General features: G+C 54.4%; 8 protein-coding genes across 8 annotated transcripts; 3 read left to right on the forward strand and 5 right to left on the reverse strand.

Annotated features, from left to right (window-relative positions):
* Window positions 1–809: 809 nt before the first annotated feature.
* LRP88_10389 (class I glutamine amidotransferase-like protein) lies at window positions 810–1504 on the reverse strand (the record flags this gene model as incomplete). The annotated part of the gene is made up of 2 exons (XM_083246852.1): window positions 810–826; window positions 877–1504. 2 exons carry the CDS (start codon window positions 1502–1504, stop codon window positions 810–812), a joined length of 645 nt encoding a protein of 214 aa, XP_083097965.1.
* A 1313-nt stretch (window positions 1505–2817) lies between these two features.
* On the reverse strand, window positions 2818–4244 carry LRP88_10390 (basic helix-loop-helix domain-containing protein; the record flags this gene model as incomplete). Its single annotated transcript, XM_083246853.1, has 2 exons — window positions 2818–4106; window positions 4199–4244. The coding sequence occupies 2 exons, from the start codon at window positions 4242–4244 to the stop codon at window positions 2818–2820; spliced, it is 1335 nt and encodes a 444-aa protein (XP_083097966.1).
* A 3630-nt stretch (window positions 4245–7874) lies between these two features.
* LRP88_10391 (uncharacterized protein) lies at window positions 7875–9596 on the forward strand (the record flags this gene model as incomplete). Its single annotated transcript, XM_083246854.1, has 4 exons — window positions 7875–8180; window positions 8322–8383; window positions 8436–8694; window positions 8748–9596. 4 exons carry the CDS (start codon window positions 7875–7877, stop codon window positions 9594–9596), a joined length of 1476 nt encoding a protein of 491 aa, XP_083097967.1.
* Window positions 9597–9862: 266 nt separating this feature from the next.
* Window positions 9863–10925, reverse strand: LRP88_10392 (GET complex subunit GET2; the record flags this gene model as incomplete). The annotated part of the gene is made up of 2 exons (XM_083246855.1): window positions 9863–10713; window positions 10772–10925. The coding sequence occupies 2 exons, from the start codon at window positions 10923–10925 to the stop codon at window positions 9863–9865; spliced, it is 1005 nt and encodes a 334-aa protein (XP_083097968.1).
* Window positions 10926–11497: 572 nt separating this feature from the next.
* Window positions 11498–15430, reverse strand: LRP88_10393 (uncharacterized protein; the record flags this gene model as incomplete). Its single annotated transcript, XM_083246856.1, has 4 exons — window positions 11498–11542; window positions 11593–12142; window positions 12194–15166; window positions 15222–15430. The coding sequence occupies 4 exons, from the start codon at window positions 15428–15430 to the stop codon at window positions 11498–11500; spliced, it is 3777 nt and encodes a 1258-aa protein (XP_083097969.1).
* Window positions 15431–16445: 1015 nt separating this feature from the next.
* On the forward strand, window positions 16446–16953 carry LRP88_10394 (uncharacterized protein; the record flags this gene model as incomplete). Its single annotated transcript, XM_083246857.1, has 2 exons — window positions 16446–16766; window positions 16819–16953. The coding sequence occupies 2 exons, from the start codon at window positions 16446–16448 to the stop codon at window positions 16951–16953; spliced, it is 456 nt and encodes a 151-aa protein (XP_083097970.1).
* A 232-nt stretch (window positions 16954–17185) lies between these two features.
* Window positions 17186–17698, reverse strand: LRP88_10395 (uncharacterized protein; the record flags this gene model as incomplete). The annotated part of the gene is made up of 4 exons (XM_083246858.1): window positions 17186–17328; window positions 17388–17450; window positions 17558–17573; window positions 17636–17698. The coding sequence occupies 4 exons, from the start codon at window positions 17696–17698 to the stop codon at window positions 17186–17188; spliced, it is 285 nt and encodes a 94-aa protein (XP_083097971.1).
* A 351-nt stretch (window positions 17699–18049) lies between these two features.
* LRP88_10396 (cytochrome c oxidase subunit VIb) lies at window positions 18050–18650 on the forward strand (the record flags this gene model as incomplete). The annotated part of the gene is made up of 4 exons (XM_083246859.1): window positions 18050–18101; window positions 18321–18433; window positions 18497–18560; window positions 18616–18650. 4 exons carry the CDS (start codon window positions 18050–18052, stop codon window positions 18648–18650), a joined length of 264 nt encoding a protein of 87 aa, XP_083097972.1.
* Between the last annotated feature and the right edge of the window lie 137 nt (window positions 18651–18787).

Below are 18787 nucleotides of genomic sequence, written 5' to 3' on the forward strand. Positions count from 1 at the left end.
CGATTGGCCATTGGATAACAAGGTAGAGTAGAGGCCTTTAGTGCGTGCCTTGATGCTCAGCTCAACTGGGATCCCTTCTCTTCTCTAGCTCGACACGAGATTGTTTAATGAGGTGCAGTTCATCCGCTCTTTGTTAGGCATCCTTTGTATATGCCTGAAGATTGAGGCATTTTACAAGAGTCTTGGTAATGTAATTAAAGCTTCTTGACTTGGTTTAGATGAGTATTCATCAACATCATATCTCCATTGTGACGACAGTCAAGATAACTCCTGACCACAGCTACACCACAAACAATACTAATTCCGTCGACTGCATAAGAATCAAACGATGTACTTGCCACTCAGCACTCTATCTCGCCCCCCTGCCCATCATCTCATTAACTTGTCACCAGTCTCAAAGCACGAGCTACGTAATCGCCCATCCTTGGACTGAGGCTGAGTACGCCATGGCCCACATTCCATGATACAAGAGACGACCACGAGATGCAACACCAAGCCCGAACTTTCCGATAACTTATTGCAAGCCATTTCTATTTTCTATTTTAATTCTATCCCATCTAGGTTTTAAAACCCTTGGCAAATATTCACAATGAAATGACACTTTTAGGTGGTCAACACCTTTCAGCGATACACCACCACCCAGTATGAGAACTCACGCCTTGGAACATGGCTGAGCCTCGGTGGGCGTAATGTTGAAATGCTGTGAGAATGGATCATCCGTCGCAGCTCGGGGAACATGCTCGATGATGCTCGCAATCCGCTGCGACTGCTGGGCGCCCCAGAAGGTTTCGATAAAGGCAAAGATGAGGTCAAGGCCAGAGGTGACCTGCTAACGTTAACACACTTTACTTAGTCTAAAAAAGACAAGACTTACACCCGATGAAGACCAGATCTTGCCGTCAATCACGAACCGCGCCGGTGACACCCAGTTCACCTTGGGTCCCATGGCCTTCATCGTCGCCCACGCATTCTTGTTGGTAGTAGCCAAGTGCCCATCCAGCACACCCGCCCTCGCCGCGATGCCCGACCCCGTGCAGATAGTCATGAGGATCTTGACCTTTGGCGCCATCTTGGCAATGTAATCGGTGACGGCTCCGAGATTGGGGTTCCGGGCTCCCGGTCCGCCAGGGACGATGAGAAGGTCAAGGTCAAGATCGTCGGCAAACGTGTTTGTGGGGGGAATGGTCGGCCAGAAGCTCGAGTTGAACTTGTTCATGGCGACGGGTGCCGTCGAGACGGGATCAAGCGTCTCGGCGATGAGGTGCAGGTTGAGCTGCTGGACGCTGAGCGAGACGAGCTGCAGGGGGTCCAGGGGCCCGAACACGTCGATCATGTCGAGAGCCTGGAAGAGAACGACGCCGACATTACGGATGTCGGAGCCCTTGAGGTCAGGGATGGCTCCGGGCGTGATGCATGTCTGCTCTGTGTTGCGGTGCGCGATGGCCGAGGCCGAAGTGGTCGTGAAGAGGGCGAGGGCGCCGGCGAGAGGGGACAAGAACTTCATGGTATTGAATGACAGCCAGCGTCAATGGATAACAGAAAGAGTAGAGGCCAGCTTGGTTGTTTAACTGTTAGAGAGAGTACAATCCAGATAATATATACCTTGATAAATCTCCATGTCTCACCTTCAAGCAGCTCCTCCATCCCCTGTCAAAGAAAACCTTCTCAAAACCTCGCATCCATCCTCAAGGCTTACCAATCTTCATCCTTCGTGCATCGCAAACAGAAACAATTAGTTCTTCCGTCGTACAAGGCATTGTGAGAACCAATCGTCCTTCGCTCCCTACGGAGTAAACCTGAGGTTAATTACAGTCCAGATCCTTCAACTCGGGTATAGTGTCGATCAAACACTAGACCCGTCAAGCTACCTTGTCTTGCCGCGCGCGAAATAGGATGACTCTGCAACAAAACCTGGGCTCTAAGCGACTCGATTCACTTTGCCTTTGCTTGGGTATTCTTTAGATCATCCTCTAAGCTTCGTATGACAACCAGAAACAATGTTGAAGCCAACATGCTCAGATGTTGGGCTCTCAACAACACTAATTGCTCTTGATGTTACTCAATACCACACAGAGCCTCACTCACACTGGCAAAATCGAGTCAACTGCATAAACCATGATCCGTTCAATCATCAGAGAAATCCATTGCTGCAAGCCTTGCCCCAAGTTTCTGCACAGTATATCCAAACCGTACCAACTATGCGAGCTTAAATCAGCCCCCAAAGCCCACGAATCGCCATATTGCATCCATCCGTCAACTGAAGGATTGCCCCAGGTTCGCTTCACCATCCCCCTTGGCAATCCTTCATTAAGCAACCAACCAACCAAACATACAGATAGGCAGATAGACATACAGACCAGGTAGGTAACCGTCATGTGTCGACGGGAGAGTATCTCGTATCATTGCCATCTAGACTCTAGGTCCTTCGTAATTGAACTTCCAGCTTTCATTCTCGCCCTTATCATGCATCCATGCCATGCCATGCCAGACAACTGTGTACTCCATCAAACCCCCTCTTAACACGGCATTTGAAGCCAGCCTCTCTACCCCCAAGACGAATGATTACCGCCATTACACCATGCCCTCCCTCTCACCTTGGGTATACAATAGGTAATGTCCACAGCCGAACCCCTCGACTGAGACACGAGCCCCCCGCCATGTAGAAATTTCATCAGTCCCATTCATCAACGCCATATCCGTTCCGGAATTGCCATTCCGTGTAGTCCATTCCATCCTATCCCATCCCCCCCCCCCCCCAGTCCGAAATATTTCATCACCGTCGCTGTGTCAGAGCCACCACACCCGGCACCACCGACTTTATTTTCCCCCTTCCAAAGCCGCCAGTTGAGCTGACAGCGCTTCGTTCCCCTTGAGCAGATCGTCTAGCCACTCTGCTGCCATCGTCAGCATTGTGCTTTTACTGAATCCACCCCCACGGAGCCCAGGCACGAGGTCACAGAGGTCCTCAAATCCCTCCTTAATGAGTGTTCGTCGTTTCTGCTCGCTTCGTATGTGGTTTTCTCGTTTTTGTTCCTCTGTAAGGTTCTCCCGCGTTGCCTTGGCCCCATTAGCCATGGATTTTCGACGTTTGCCCGTTGAGACTTCATCTGTCGGCCCAGAAGATGTTGAGCCTAGCCGTTCCAACTTGGACTTTCGTCTCCTGTTCGACTTTGGTGTGGTTGTCTCGTCTTGTGCATCCTCGTCCGGTCCTTCCTTACTATTCCGGCTCTTCCGTCTCTTGCGCGGAGGCGCGTCTGTCTCTGGCGGTGGCTTTACGGCCTGTGCCAGCCTATTTTGAGGGGGTGCCATCTTGGTATGGACCGGGCTGCTCGGTCGCGTATTATCGGCACTCTGACTCGGCTCAAAACACTCAAGGTACTTGAGCTGCTCCTTGGTCAAAGATTCCGCCGTTTCCTTTTCTGAATTTGGCATGTACCCTTGGACTCGACTGAAATTCGCGTCGGATCCCCACTGATACTCAGCCGGCGGTGCTCGATGTTGACGCCTTTCCTGTGGTCCCGACATCCAGCCTGGGTAGTGCTCTTGCTCGCTGGCCGCTACACTGCGTCGATGCTCTTCACGAAACTCTTCTAGTGGCTGATGTTGAAGGTGTCCCACTAAGGGGGCTGTCATCCGTCGTTGCAGGGATGCATCAACTCCGTTAGAAGCTTGCCGTTGAGTGGATCCATTATGAAGCAGCGTCGCGGCGGCATGAAGGACGTCGTCGGGCGTATGTCGATGATCTAGTTGGTGCTGTGACTGAGGTGGCGGCGGGGGAGGCGGCGGCATCATGTTCGGTTCCATGGGCATCATGCCGTGGAAGTCGCCAAGGCTATTAGGAAGCCCTTGGCCTGTCGTTTCAGGGAGGGAAGAGCCTGGGTGATGGCCGAAAGTAGTTGAAGTCCCCATAAACTGTGGTGGAAGATCAAGCCAAGTGTCACTGAAGTTGAGTCCCTCGCCAAACGAGGGCATGTTGTAGTGATCAGCATTGATGTCCTGAAAGAATGAGTCCAGGAGTCTGTTGTCATTGTCTGTTAGGAGCGGATCGCCGGGCGCGGGCTCGGGCGGATCGGGGAGAGGAGGATCTTGAGTCGAGTCGAGGGTGTCTAAAGTCGCATTCCAAGTTAGCAAACAGTTCGCATATTCTCCGAGAAGCACAAGACAATGGGTATGGGAGACGAGTAGTTGGTTGACGTACAGCCAAAAGGCAGAAAAGGATCTGAGGGCGGCTGCGACGAACCCATCCTCGGAGCTTGCTGTACGGCGAGCATGGGTGCGTCTTTGTAATATCGGGGTTTTTGCGATGTGCTGAGCTGGGATGGATGCCAGCGGCCAGAGTCGGTGGGAGAGGAGCGGCTGCTGAATCGGGATGGCGATGAGCGATGAGTGCCAGAGATGCTGAATTCGATAGTAGAAAGAACGTGGTTCGTCGTCAAACATGAAGCGTGCAAGTGCCAGGAACGATCGAGTTACGAGTAAGTGCCTAACACATGATACAAGCGCGACGACGGAAGTGGCAGGTGCCTTCAAAACGAGAAGGCACACAAAACTGAATGTCGCCTCAGGCAAAGCGCAGGGCGAGGCAACTTGGGCGAGAGTCGACAGTGAGCCAGGAGCTTGGAAACTTGGAGTCGCAGAGGCAGAGGCGCGGAAGGAGATCAGGGTGATCAGGTGAACGAGTCTGCGGCAGGACGCGGTTCGTGGGGTAGTCTTGGGTGCTTGGCGACTGGGGAGGCTTGAGCTAGACTTCTTGATCCAGATGCGGTGGTGGGCTTGCGGCGAGGAGCGAAGTAGTTGATGTCGATGCAAGTATGGACGAGGTTTCCAGGAGTAGAGCAACTATGTAGGCAGATTGGAGGAAGAAGGAGCGTCGATTTGCGGTTGTGGAAGAGAAGAAACGTGGAAGATGGTATATGCAGATCTAGTGAGGATGAAGAGTGACTAGAGAGCAACAGGAACAGAAGGGACGGCGCATGTGCTAGGACCTGCACCAATGCATCACATCACATCCCACTGTCCCAGACAAGAAGTCGGGACTGGAGCCTGATGTTACTCTTGCTGAAATGCGTAGAACAACGAAGCGCTTTTCGCCGGAAAAAGGCTGCGTGAGGAGCGGGTGGCAGCGAGCGTCCAGGTGAGGATGGATGGAGGGATGGGGATGGAGCTGGTGGTGGTGGTAGTGGTGGTGGTGCAGGTGGAGGAGGAGTGGGTAGAGGAAGAAGGCCAGGCCTGGACAAGCAAGGGTGGAAGGCGGAAAGCCCACCTGCACCTGCTGTGTCGACGGGAGCGTTATGGGCAAGTGGCAGGGCTTGCAAGGTTAGAGGTACCCAGTACCTGGGCGGCGCGTACCGGACATATTGGGGAAGGGGCGACCTAGACCCCTGCTGCGGGGCCATTGGCCAGTTTGGATCCGAATTGGGCAGGTTCTTTGAAGACTCAGCCGTGTGGAGCAGCCTCGGAACTTGGAAGAGGATTGTTGAAAAAGTACCGTCTACATCGCCTCCAACCTGGCGCTGCATCCTGACAGAGCATGTTCCCCCTCCCTGGGTCGCAAGGTCACCTGCATCTCCCACCAAGTTCCACATTCGACGTCGACTAAAAATCTCTGGTCTCCAAGTTGTTGGCCCTTGTTAAGAGTCTCGCCGAGTTCTGATCAATCTTTATTCATCTAACAAAGGGATCATTACGAGAGAAAGAAACAAGATTTATTAGCCGAGTCGATATCGTTAAACTGCAGCAGCCGGAATTCGTCAACATGTCCCCCGACACAGCCGAAACATGGAGTGAGACCTTGCCATGACGTACGTACCTACTTACTGATGTTTGCTTGGCTTGAATATGCATCTAGGGGACAATCACATGCTTCTCAATTGCCAAACAACAGCTCTCTCACGACTCAGCTCCAGCAACAAACCAGGCGCTGGCTGCAGCTCTTTAAGCTCTCGGGCGACTCCGCCACCTTTTATTGACGACCTCCTCAGGCGGGCGGGCTTCTTACTTGCCGACAAAGAGGTTGGAGAAGGTCGAGCCATCTTGGTGTAGCATTGATGATAGGCAGAGACGCGGTAGATGTCTGGTCACTTGACCCGGGACTATCGTCTGCCGGCAGATAGACAAAAGGTTATGCCATCCCGTCTGAATAAGCATGGCCAAAAGAACCAACTCTCAATTTCCATACACGCCTCTGCCGCCCGTCAGTCAAGGCTGGTTAGCTGGGTCTGGTCTGATGGCTTGCTGGGTCGTCTCGTGACCAGCCCATGACCATGATCGGGCCGTGCCAGCATGACACCGGCGACAGCCAGCAGGGGAATGGCTCCCACTTGGACCACCTCCATGACATCTCGGGGAGCAAGACCTCCTCCCTGGTACGGAATGACTTTCCAAAGGAACCATGCTGTAACGGGAACGGGGCATCCAGGCAAGGAAGAAGAGCCGAAAACCGTCCAAGGGCCGAAATTCGTCGTGGGGCTGGCTTCCCCTGTTCGTCGAGGTGCTTCTGGATGATTTCGTGCCTGCTGGCTCCCCCACATACACGGAATTGGGTGCGAATTTTTCATGCGTCGGCTTACCTGAATGGGGACGTCAAAGTACGGGGTGTAACACTGCATAAGCAGGGTATGGTAATACTGGTAGTTATTTGAAATTGGCAGAGTAAAAAGGACATGAAGCATTTGGACGTTGGAATAGCTTCAAACTGGACAAAAAGCACCAGCGCTTTGATGAGAAACCAAAAGGCACGTGCCAAATCCACAATACGCACATGCTCTTTACCCATTTCAACGGTCACACCTCATTACCCCAGAGCCTCTGGGCAGGTACCCGCCGTGCCGGTGACCAAAGGGGAACTCAGGCCACATGCATCTCTGCATGGCCGGTGATGATCTCAGCTCTTCAACTTCCATCCATCTTTGCAGTGGCTTTGGCCAGAAACCAAGCTCTCCTCCGCCTCCACGCCATTTACAGTTTGACTTGACCTGTGCCTTGCGTTGTCATCCATACACACGAAATCCTCGTGTCCTATCAGATTCAAAACGGTCCCCTGATCTACTGGGCTCTCACGCCCCTCCTGGCATCACCACACCTCCAGCTCGGCCATCATCCGTTTCATTCTTCGTGTCTTTGACGCCATCGCCGAGCTCATCTTCCTTCCTGCGGCGATCGTTTCATACGTACAGCTCATAGTTGAGGGCTGCCCCTCAAAACACCATTCCCCAGGTTAGTCGCAGTATCCACACTCCTATACTTGTCCCTTCCGATTCGCGACTCCATGCCAGTCTGTCGCCTCCAGCCTTGCCAGGGGCCTACGATCTCATACCCGCAGTGGCAAGGCCTTTTACTCCCGAGTACCGAGAGTTCAGTTCAGCTCCCCTGTATTTGTTCCGAGCATGCCGCGTTGGAATCGAATCGTCTTGCCATGATTGTCCACTTTCACACGCAGCCTCGGTGTTGAGCCGAGGCTCAAGATCAACGGCCTTGCAACTCGTCTCCACAACTCCACAGCCCTGAGAGGAAGTTCTCTTGATCAAACTCCTGATTGTTCATTGTTTGATTTAAACAATCTCAAACTTCTGCAACCATTGTCTCAAGCCCTGAGGTCCAGATTGCCCAGTGCATGATGCGGTTGTATTCCGCCGTCACTCCAAGTCCTTAATCCTCTTGTCAACCTCCTTTTCACACCCTCTTCTTCTCTATCCTCATTACACTCGACAGGGGTCTTTGAATTGACCGCTCATCCGTATCCAGAAACCCCGCCAACATCTTCTCAGGAACCCACCTCCTGAGTGCCACCTCCGCATACTAGCCTCGCCTCATCAATCCCACCGGCTGCAGGTCCCGTAGTCCTGCTTCGGTCTGCTGTTGTATGCGGGGGGAGTATGGCTTCCCTTGATGTGCGCCCTGTCCGCAAAGGTCCCCTGAGGCTCGATCCCGTCCCCGAGATCCTCCGGCCTCTGATCCGCGCTTATCTCCTAGGCTATGCGTCTGCCGTGGCTCCTCGGCTGTTGACGTTAGTGCTACAACATGTTGCCAAGAGGAGACGAAAAGCGGCCAACCAGCTGTCTCTAGACTCAGATGACAGCTCCTTTGTCAAGTCTGCAACTCACATTGTGAAAACAGGGTTCAACCTCCAACGCTTTCCGACGTTTTGTGCCGTGTTGGTCGGTGGTGGCACTCTCTTACAGGTAACTGACCCCTTTCTGATCCTTCAAAGTCTTCACATGTAAGACGGGTCCTTCTCTATGCCGAAGGAGCGGTGCCTTGCAGCTTTGACTCACTAGAAGCCTATCGTCTACCCAACTCATCTGATGCTAACCGGTCAACAGGAACCTATCAAGAGCATCTTAGAAAAGGCTGCCAAGGGTCTCAGCGAAGCAGCTCGTTCAAGGTGAGAACACAGCTCTTGGCGCTCTACTCTGGTCTGACATCCACTTCTCCAGGCTAGCAAGATGGCTATCCACGTTCCTTGCTGGCTGGTTCGGCCTTCGTCTACTACACTGTTACGAAAGTCGAGCGTATGAAGAGACAGTGCCTGCAAAGGAGGACTCTTCTCCTGGTGATGAACCTCAAAAGGTCAAGTTTGCTGGTCGAACCTTGGACCTAACGTTGTTCGCCGTCACCCGCGCCCTTGATGTTGTGATCGGCGATCTATGGTCGAGGCACAAGGCCCGCCGCGTGGCTTCCAAGAAGTGGTCAAAGGTAACCCCTGAACTAAGTCTGACTGCAGTATGCCCTCTTGCTGACTCCTTTAGGCCGAACGTTTCGTCTCGAAATTCGTTGACCCCCTGGTGTTTGCCGCCTCGTCGGGTCTTGTCATGTGGGCTTGGTTCTACCATCCCAAGCGTCTTCCCCGCAGTTACAACAAATGGATCACCTCGGCTGCATCTGTCGATTTACGGTTGATCGAGGCTCTTCGCCGTTGCCACACGGGCGAGTTCCAGTATGGCAAGGAGACGGGTCAGTCATCCCTGCTGCAGGGGATGTGCGTCGACTACGAGTGGCCGCTTGCCTGGGGAGATCCTGCAGTGGTTGTGCCCATCCCCTGCCAGATGGTGCACATGGCTTCTGGCCCTTCGTGCGAATACCACGCTGTTAGCCGCTTCTTTCGAGCCTGGAAGTGGTCTATGGCTACATACCTGCCCCTGACACTCGCCCTTGCGCTCCGGAACCCGTCTCACAAAGCCTTCCGCCGAGCCCTCATCTCTTCGTGCCGTTCGTCCAGCTTCCTCGCCACCTTCATCACTCTCTTCTACTACGGAGTTTGTCTCAGCCGCACGCGTATAGGACCCCGCCTCCCCGGTGGCACAACCATCGAGCGACGCCAGAAGATGGATGGGGGCATCTGTGTTGGCACCGGCTGCCTCCTGTGCGGCTGGAGCATTCTGATCGAGACAGCCAGCAGACGCAAGGACATTGCTCTGTTTGTCGCCCCACGTGCTATGGCTACGGTACTGCCAAGGCGCTATCCGTTGGATAAGCAGTGGAGGGAGACTCTTGTCTTTGCAGCCAGCACGGCTGTTGTATTTACTTGTGTTATGGAAAACCCCGATCGAGTTCGAGGCGTCTTTGGCAAGTTGCTGAAGACGGTGCTCGCGAAATAGGGGGATGGATTATAACTTTCTTTTTGGTTTCCTTAGGTATACCCGGCGTGGGAGGATGTAAAAAGGGGTCTGTCTACATAGTCATATAGTATTGTAATATGTAATATGTTACTATACTTACGTTTGTCATGGCAAGATATCACCGAGGCACATCACATTCACGTAATAGGACAGTAAGAGTTGAGCCCATGATGACTCTCAAAGCACATCCATAACTCCATAAACCATGCAAAGATATTACGTCTTATTCCTCATGAAGCATCAAGTTATCCCTTGAACCAAGATACAGCCCCCAGCACAAAGATGCACGCCAAAATGTCCCCTCGCACCGTCGAAAAGATCTGCGCATACCGCAGCGCAATCTCGACGTACCCCTTTGCCGGCTGCGGCAGGAATCCCACGACAGTTCCCACGATGCCCGCCGGAGGTGTGCCCCGCTTGTCGAGGAAGAAGCGCGTCGTGAGGAGTACCGTCTCAGCTGTTGCAAACGTCCAGAAGAAGAGCTGCTTACGGTGCTCGAGCTCCGTCTCGAGCTCGGGCTCGGAGGCGGCGGTCAGGGGGTCGGCGGGAGTTGTGCCGGCGAGAGCGGCGCGCTCGCGCTCGACCTTTGTTCCAGTGAAAGGGGTGAGGATTACGATGTAGAGACCAAGACCGAGAGCGACGAGCGCGTGGAGAAGACGCCAGAGGTTTGTGGACGTGCTCCGGACAGGGGCGGCGGGCTGAGGAGGCTGAGGTACGGCGCCCGGCATACCGGGGAAGGGAGGTGCCGAGCCCGGTGGGAAACCGGCGCCGGCCATGAGCTGGGACATCATTTTCATCATGGGGTCCTCGTCGAGGCCGCCGGGGGTGCCGGGGGCGGGAGTGCCATTGCCACGCTCGAAACCGAGCATCATCTGGCGGAGCTGTTCCTCGGAGATGGTGGGCTCCGGCGTTGGGGGTGCATCGCGGGCGGAAGCAGTGCGCTTGGGCTCATAGTAGTGCTCAGAGATGTCAACCTCTTCAGGATCGGCGTGGTCTGCTGGAGCAGAAGGTGCAGTGGTTGTGGCGGCTGCGGGTGCTGGTGTGGGAGCTGAGGGAGAGTCTGTGGCGGTCGTGGTCGCAGTGGCAGGTTCTGGCTCTACAATGTTGATGTCAGCGGCGATACTTCTTCTCACAACTCTCGAGCTGTCACCCACCTCCTGGAAGACGACCTCCAAGACCAGTGATCTTGTTCAGTCTCGCGGAGCCACCAGCCTTGATCTTGGCTTCTCGTCGCTCCTTGCGCAGGCGCGCCTGCTCGGCCGCTCTCTTTGCGGCGGCATCTTCGGGGCTTTGTGCCGTATCGGACATGATGGCGGTATTTGTGAGAGCTCTTGGAGGGGAGTAGAGCTTGTGGTCGAGATGTGGAGGGCGATGATGTGGTATGTACTTCTTGGCGGAGGTGGGAGTTTTAGTGGGACCAGATGACAGCTGGCGGTGGAGGATACCGACTTACCCTAGATGAGAGTCTCACCAAATTTAATTTCATGGAAACCAATAATTGCCTTGAACATCTACCTTTGCTTAAAGGATGGGTTCCTAGTATTTGGCTCAGGTGGCGTCTCACTTCTTCTTACATGGGAGACTCGCGAGCATCCAAAAAAGTAACATAGCAACAGGCCATGTTATCACGTATCAGCGTCTTTACAAAGAGAGAGCAAGCCACAACCATAGTCAAGGCACCACGTTCATCAACACATTACATAAAGGCACCGCATTCATCATATACTTTTCTAATCTAAAATGAGTCCAGCCTAGGTGTGGTCGTGAATGTCATTCCCAATCATACACCTCCGCTAAACTATCCGACCCCTTCACCAACATCCTTTGTGGTTGTCCACAAGCAAGTTACATTAAGACATGTCGCGTATTCCAACACTTACTCACGGCGTAGCCCTGCTCATGCTGATAAGGCGCTTGACACCAACCTAGTATTCGAGTTAGCTTCTGTGCAATTCACAAGACCATATAAACTTACCATCCAGTTACCACACTCCTCCGTCTTGTCTCGCTGAACCTCGACCTGTAGCTTGTGGGCCAAGTCGTAGTTCTTGGCCTCAATGGCTTGCGCAAGCTCCGTAAGCTGCTCGATCGTGCCGGGCTGAACCAGCTCCTCATTGTTGAGGTGGTCGAACAGAATGTTGAGTCGCTTCTGCGTATCCTTGACCTGGGGGGCGAAGTTGGAGGGGGCCTTGACGGCAACTCGCTGCATATCCTGGCTCAGAATATCCACCAGACGCTGCGCGCTGGCAGGGATATGTGATCGGTCACCTGCAGGATGTCGGGCCTTGGGCGGCGCGGCTGGCTGAGGCGGAGGAGTTGGCTTAGGAGAAGAGGCAGCGGGAGGTCCAGATCGGTTCATAGGAGGAGGTCCAGTGGGAGGAGGCCCGGTTGGAGGTGCGGAAGGCTGGGTCGGGGGAGCACCGTAGGATTGGCTTGGAGGAGCGCCGTAAGGAGAGGGCGCGTATTGGTTGTGGGGAGTCGACTGCTGAGGAGGCGCTCCAAACGAACCAGTTGGCGGGGGACGGCTAGCAGCACCTGGAGGCGGCACCGAGCCTGGGGGCTGACTGAACTGCTGCTGCGCTACCGGGGTAGGGGCATACCGGTTGGAAGGAGGTGCTGCGGCAGGAGGGGCATTGTAAGGAGACGCCGTTCGAGGGACGACATGGGGCATTGGCGACGGGATCGCACCCGCAGCTGGAGGAGGCGCGTATGGGTTGTGAGCGCTGGCAGCCGGAGGAGGGGGCTGGAAGTTCTGAGGAGGGGCGGCCAGGGGCGACGTGACTCGAGGAGGTGCTGGTCCCTTGGGAGGAGGGGGAGGAGGAGTTGCTCCGGCTCGCTGTCCGTAAGGGGTCGGGCCTCCAGGAGGAGGGGGAGGGTGAGAGGCCTGTTGGCCAGGGAAAGGCGAGGTCAGAGGTCCGACGCTGGGAGTATTCCTACGTGCCGGTGGTGCCTTAGTGACCAAAGGAACATCGTTCCAGTTGTCCATGTTCTTAGCCTTAGAAGGAGGTGGCACAGAGGAAGGAGTCGTGTTTCGAGGAGGTCCAGCCATGGGCGGAGGAGCACCGTATCCATGCTGAGTGGGCGGCTGGTAGCCACCAGGGGCTCCATAGCCAGTCTGAGCAGGTGGTGCGTAGCCACCCTGAGGCTGGTAGGTGTTGGTGCCCTGAGGCTGATAGGCGTTTGTCGGGGGCATGTACTGCTGGGCTGGTGATCCAGTTGACCGAGGAGCCGGGTTCTGGGCGATGTTGCTGTAGGGGTTGGCCGCTGTCTGAGCGGGAGCCGGAGCCGGCACTGACTGGGGAGGCTGATAGCCCATGGCAGGCTGGATCCTGGACGAAGTGCGGCTCGACGACGCTGGTACTCTGGCGCTAGGCTGAGCAGCAGGCTTCTTGGTGGCAAGTCGCACACGGTTCCTGGCCAGTTCCGCAGCGGGATAGTTGGATGGGAGAAGGTCGAGATACTTCTGAGCAGTCTCAAGCTGACCATGGCCAGCCAGGATGTCAGCATACTCAGTGTACTTGTCGTACAGAGTGGCGAGCTTCCAGTCCGAGCTCAATCCCTTCTCGCCATCCTCGAATTTGGTGACATGACGGAAGACGGTGACCTTCTCAATGAAGTTTTGCAGGGACTTGGCATGGACGGAGAAGGTGGAATCTCCAGATGGCTCCTTCAAGCCAGCCTGCTCTGCCTCGTCCAACTCGGCAGCCCAGATCGACACAACCTTCTCGAGCTTGGAACCAACCAAGTAGCAGAACGAAGCATCCTTTCGGGAGCCTTCATCGTTGATCCTGTCTCCCAGCGCCTCGCAAAGGTCCGAGAATTCGGCAGGGTCAGAGAAAGTGCAGATAATAGCCATGGTCTCCTGCCAGTCCTCAAGGTCGGCGTTGTAAACGACGTCCCAAAGGTTCTTGGCAATGACAGAGCCAAGGAGGCGCATATAGCTGGGTTGGCCGCTCTTGCGAGCCAGATAAGCGGACTGGACCTTGTCAACGAGCTCCTGGCCGCCACAGTTGGCGATCAAGAATGCATCAGCGAAGCGCTCCTCCTTCAAGCAACGTTCAGTGGCCTTGGCGAAGTTGCCCAGCATTAGAGCTCTGGTGATATCCTTTTCAACTGGGCTATCAGATTCGCTGAACAGTTGGAAGGGGTTGTCAGTCTTGGCGTCCTTGGTAGCAGCAAGGTTGGACAGGAAATCGTCGTCCTCGGCCTCGGCGCCGTCAAAGAAGCTAGAAACACGCTTCTTCTTCTTGTCTTCGGCATCCTCCTTGGTCTCGGCCTCATCATCATCAGCCTCTCCCGCTTCCTCCTTAACACTGCCGTTGGCAAGATCCTCCTCATTGAAACCGAGATAATCGACAATCTTGCTTCGAGGGTTGTCGCCAACGAGAGTCTCCATCACCTGCCAATCGGCCTTTTCCTCCTCAGTCTTGGCCTGCTCAATGCGGTCGGCGCAAATGGAAGAGATATCACCAGAGGCGATGGTCTCCTGGAACTTCTCGGTAGCAGAAGACACATCGGAATCGATTGAGAAGTTGGTAATCATAACCTTGGAAGATCGCTTCTGCCCAGCCTGAACAGCGTTGGCCTTGAACACCACAACCTTGCCTCCGAAACCGAACGAGGCGCCAATGGGTCTCTCGAACCAGTTGGGAGCCTTGGCCAGGGTCCATGATGCGTCCTGGGGCTGGTCTTGAGCGGCGCGGAAAAAGTCTTCGTCATCCAGGTTCTTCTCGGCCGCGGCCTTGGATGTGTCGGGGTTGGTGTTTTGTAGTGTCTGCACCGTGATCTTGCCGTCGAAGCTGGCAGTCGCCGAGAGGTTGGGGTTATGAGGGTTGAAACGAGTGAGGAAAGTCCAGTTCGTCACTTCAGGCAGCTCGCCATAACGCTCGCCGGTGTTGGGGTTCCAGACAATGGTGCGGTTATCCTTGCCTGAGGAGAGTAGCAGGTCGCTATCTTGTGAGCACCATGACAACGACAGGACACCTGACTCATGACCCTGGAGTGTTCTCTCGGGAGCATTGGAGTTTCGGAGATCCCACATCAGAATGACGGGGGTGTTGTCATCTGGAGTCGCCGTCAAGAGCTTTGTGGAGTGGTTGGGGTCCCAGGCGATGGAACTGACGGCCTTTCGGCTGTTGTTAAGAGTCAATGAAGCTTTCTTGGTCTTCAAGTCCCACACGGTCACGAAACCACCGTTACCGCCAGTTGCAAGAATGTGAGAGACCTTCTGGTTCCATGCAAGGCATTCGATATCGTCGGATCGGGCGGCCGTGTTTCCTAGCCTGAAAGGGTTCGCGATGTCGTTCACATCGTAGATGAAGAGCTCGCCCTTAGCGCCAGCCGTGGCCAGGATCTGCGGCTTCAGGGGGTTGAATTGTATTGTCTTGATTGGGCCGGTGTGCTTGGAGGTTTGTGAGATCAGGGCATCTGAGTCCCCAGCAATGAGCTTCTCGGCGTCCCAAAGATCCAATGAGCCGTTCTCGAGGGCACCTGCAATGATACCCTTGGGGTGATCATCGTTGGCGGGACCCCAAGCAACATCGTAGAACCTGAATTAGATCAGCATGTTGTATTCCCCTGGAGCTGTCATGGGTATAATTCTACCTAGCGTCGGTGGTGATGCTAGCGACAGGTTGCAACTCGAGGCCTTGCTCTTGGTCGTCCAGAGCAAGATCCCAGAGCTCCAGCTTGCTCTCGTCAGAAAAATCGGCATCGACAGCGCCGGCGCGAGTACCGGTGACCAAGACAGGCTTGCCGGCACCTGGCGACCAGGCGAAGGCGGCCGTTCGGGGTATCTCTCGAAGGCGCACCATGATGGCGATGGCGGGGGACTAATGCGACGAAGGACCAGCTCAGGATGACGTTTAGAGGTGGCGGTCAGTGTTATAAAGACAAAAATCAAGCAATTCTGGCTAGACAAGGGCCAGTCAGTATTAAAGAAGTTGTTGCCTCTGCCCGCGAGTATAGCTTCGAAGTTGATCGAAGCAGGGCGAGGTTGGGCAGTCGGTTGTCTTTAATTGGGAGGTATGATGCCAGATTGCAGGCTGCCCTCCATGCTCAGGAGCTCCTAACAGCGGACACGTCCGTGCCCCTGAGTAGTCGGCTGTCCTTGAGGTGGGCCAGCTATCACGTGATGACTCAGCTGGGAGCTGTCTTTAGGGGCTTTAATTCTTGTGACCGTGGCATCTTTGGGGACAGTGAGGAAATGGGAAAGGTCAGATGTAAGCTGGATGATAGCTGAGCTTATTGTTTGTTCCTTGTCCATTGTCATGGCGCTTCAGGGTTAATGGCCACACGAACTGGAGGATGTACCCGAGCGATCGTCGGCTCATACCGTCGATATTCCAGCCACAGAACTGACTTTCTTGACGTTCTTTGCAACATGCCTTTATGAGACTGTTTGATAGCTAGGGTTCTCTCTTATACGCTATTGGGTGGTGGGTGATATATAGGTAGGGATGGACTTGTGCGTGAGCACTTGTAAGAGGTTGACTTGATGATATACAGCTCTTGAGAGGATCTAGCAAGCTTAGCCTTTTTCTTCATGGGCACTTCTGGATTGAATCTGTATAAAATTGACTATCCATTGATTCCCTGTAAGAATTTTTCTTCTAAACTGCCCTTGATGGACAACTGACTTTGAAACTGAAAGCTGTTCCTTTGAGCATCAAGCTATACGTCACGTGACAAGCACGGAGCTTACCACAACCAAGGTAACCGTTGCTCTGAGCCGCCAGCAGAGCTGTATGAGATTCACGACGACAGCTTTACACGACCTTCACCACGACTCCTCATATTCATCATCTCCAAATCTCATATAAAGCAGAAATGTCGGACGCAGCTCGATGGAAGGCGACCGTCTACGTTGGTGGACTCTCCCAGGTGGTCACCACAGGTCACATCCTTGACGCCTTCATCCCGTTTGGAGAGATTGTCGACTGCAAGTTGCCAAAGCCTGAAGCACCAAACTCTGGAGAAGCCCACAGGGGGTTCGCATATGTCGAGTACGAGGACGCCGCCGATGCGAAGGAGGCAATCGACAATATGGATCAGTCGGAGTTTTTCGGAAGGATCCTCAAGGTCTCACAAGCCAAGGCACCCAAGAGCGCCGACGAAGGACTGGGCAGTAAGACCGCTATCTGGGAAAAGGTACGTTTGACTATATCCCCTCTCACTCATTCGATGCTGACTGAGCGTGCAGGAAGGTTGGCTGGCCGAGCATGCGGCGGATGAGAATGACAGGCTTGGAGATGATGCAAAGGTAGTGCCAGATGCTGGCCCTGACCCCATGCAAGGGTTGGAGGGACTCGACGTTGCAGGGCCGAAACCTGAGTGAAAAAGATAAGGAAAATTTCGGTTTGGTGTTGACTCTACTGCTGGCATAGCGAGGGCGTTTTGAGGCATTGGATTCACAGGTTACAGGTTGGAGGGCATGAGATATATATCATCACCGAGAATATTCAAGATTTATGCCTGATGGAATTCACTGCTACCATTCTCCCGACATGTACAGTACTGCCCCCCGTTGGCGAGTAATCATTTCCAATTCCCAGTCTTTCAGTAAGGGCTTAGTGCTCCTGCTTCTCCTCCTCGCCGTGGTGCTCGACGCGCCCAGAGGGGCCCTGTCGCGACAGGCGGAGGTTCTTGTCGACGATGAACTTGCGGCTGATCGAGTAGGTGGCAGCGCCGAGGGCGAAGCCAACGACGACGGCTGGTACGGGCGGTTAGGGCATGGCAAAAGGACTCAATGGGGGCAGGACATGGCTTTACCGAGGGGGTACAGCTCAGGAGGGATCTGCTTGAGCTTTCGGAGTCGCTGAGAGACGGTGTGGCCTTGAGAGATTCGGTTAGTTCCCAGCCCATTGACATAGTTTCGAGTCGGTATTCGAGTCTCGAGCGGCCCGAGAGAAGCTCGGCGGGAGCTCCCTAGTTTCACGTACCGGCCTGGTCCTCCTTCTGCGAGACGGAAGATGGTCAGCATTGATGTCATAACCGAAGATTCCATCCATTGCACTCACGGGAACGGGTCGCAGCATGCGAGGCGTCTGCCTGAACATCCGGAGAACAGCGGTGGAACGCATCTTGATGAGTGGGGAGGGTCTGTGAGAGGTCCAGAGGAGGTGATTCAATTGGAAATTATCGGCCTTGGGAGGGAGTGTTTGGAGTTGGCCGAACGAACATCTGATGTGCAAGCAATTGCCAGCCAGCGGGACCCACCAATCCGGGTTGGGTGCCTTACGCCATTGGCCCGTGACGGCCTGAGGCACAAAACCCAAGCTCTCCCGGGAAATCGAACCACCTGATTCGAGCCGACAACGTCGACGCATCAACCTCTCTCCATCCAAAACCGCCCGCACCGAGCTCCATCCGGCATTGACCTAGACAAATCTCCCCTCCTTTCCCAAGTCAATTCCCTTCGAAACCAATTCACAATGGCGGAAGACGGTCAGGAGCTTGTCACCAAGCCCTTCAAGTTTGTCACTGGTACGTTCCCTAATAATCCCGCTGGGGCGGCTGCCAGCGCCGCCCTCGAAAAAATGACCTGATTCGATCCCGAGGCTAACAATTCCGCGCAGCTGGTAAGCACAATCAATCCCTCCCACGACCGACGACTATCGACGACGACCCGACGCACGATCGATACTCAATTGCACTATCGCCAATGGCTCCAACCAGACTGGATCTGACATGATGACCTCCTAGGCACCGACGCCCGTTTCCCCAACCAGAACCAGACCAAGCACTGCTGGCAAAACTACGTCGACTACCACAAGTGCATCCTCGCCAAGGGTGAGGACTTTGCGCCCTGCCGCCAGGTACGCATCGCCAAAGACAACGAGGATCCTATTCGAAGCTCCCGGTTACTAATTGGCCCCTAGTTCTGGCTCTCTTACCGATCCCTCTGCCCCTCCGGCTGGTACAACCGATGGGATGAGCAGCGCGGTACGCTCCTCCCTGGACAATTCGACCCCCCAAGCCATACTAACGCATCGTGCAGAGGCCGGAAACTTCCCCGTCAAGCTGGACGCTTAAGCTGGACATGTAGTCTTGGAGTAGTGGATGGTTTAGAAGAGACAGAGCAGACACACTGCAATTGTATCATTTGTGAAGCTGCCTGCTGTATAAAATCCTCGTAAACGCTAAGTTCTGTCTGAATCCTTCATCCCTTC

Source organism: Fusarium phalaenopsidis, assembly GCF_050370095.1.
Source record: "Fusarium phalaenopsidis strain FUZ10S chromosome Unknown contig_32304, whole genome shotgun sequence".
Taxonomy (NCBI): domain Eukaryota; kingdom Fungi; phylum Ascomycota; class Sordariomycetes; order Hypocreales; family Nectriaceae; genus Fusarium; species Fusarium phalaenopsidis.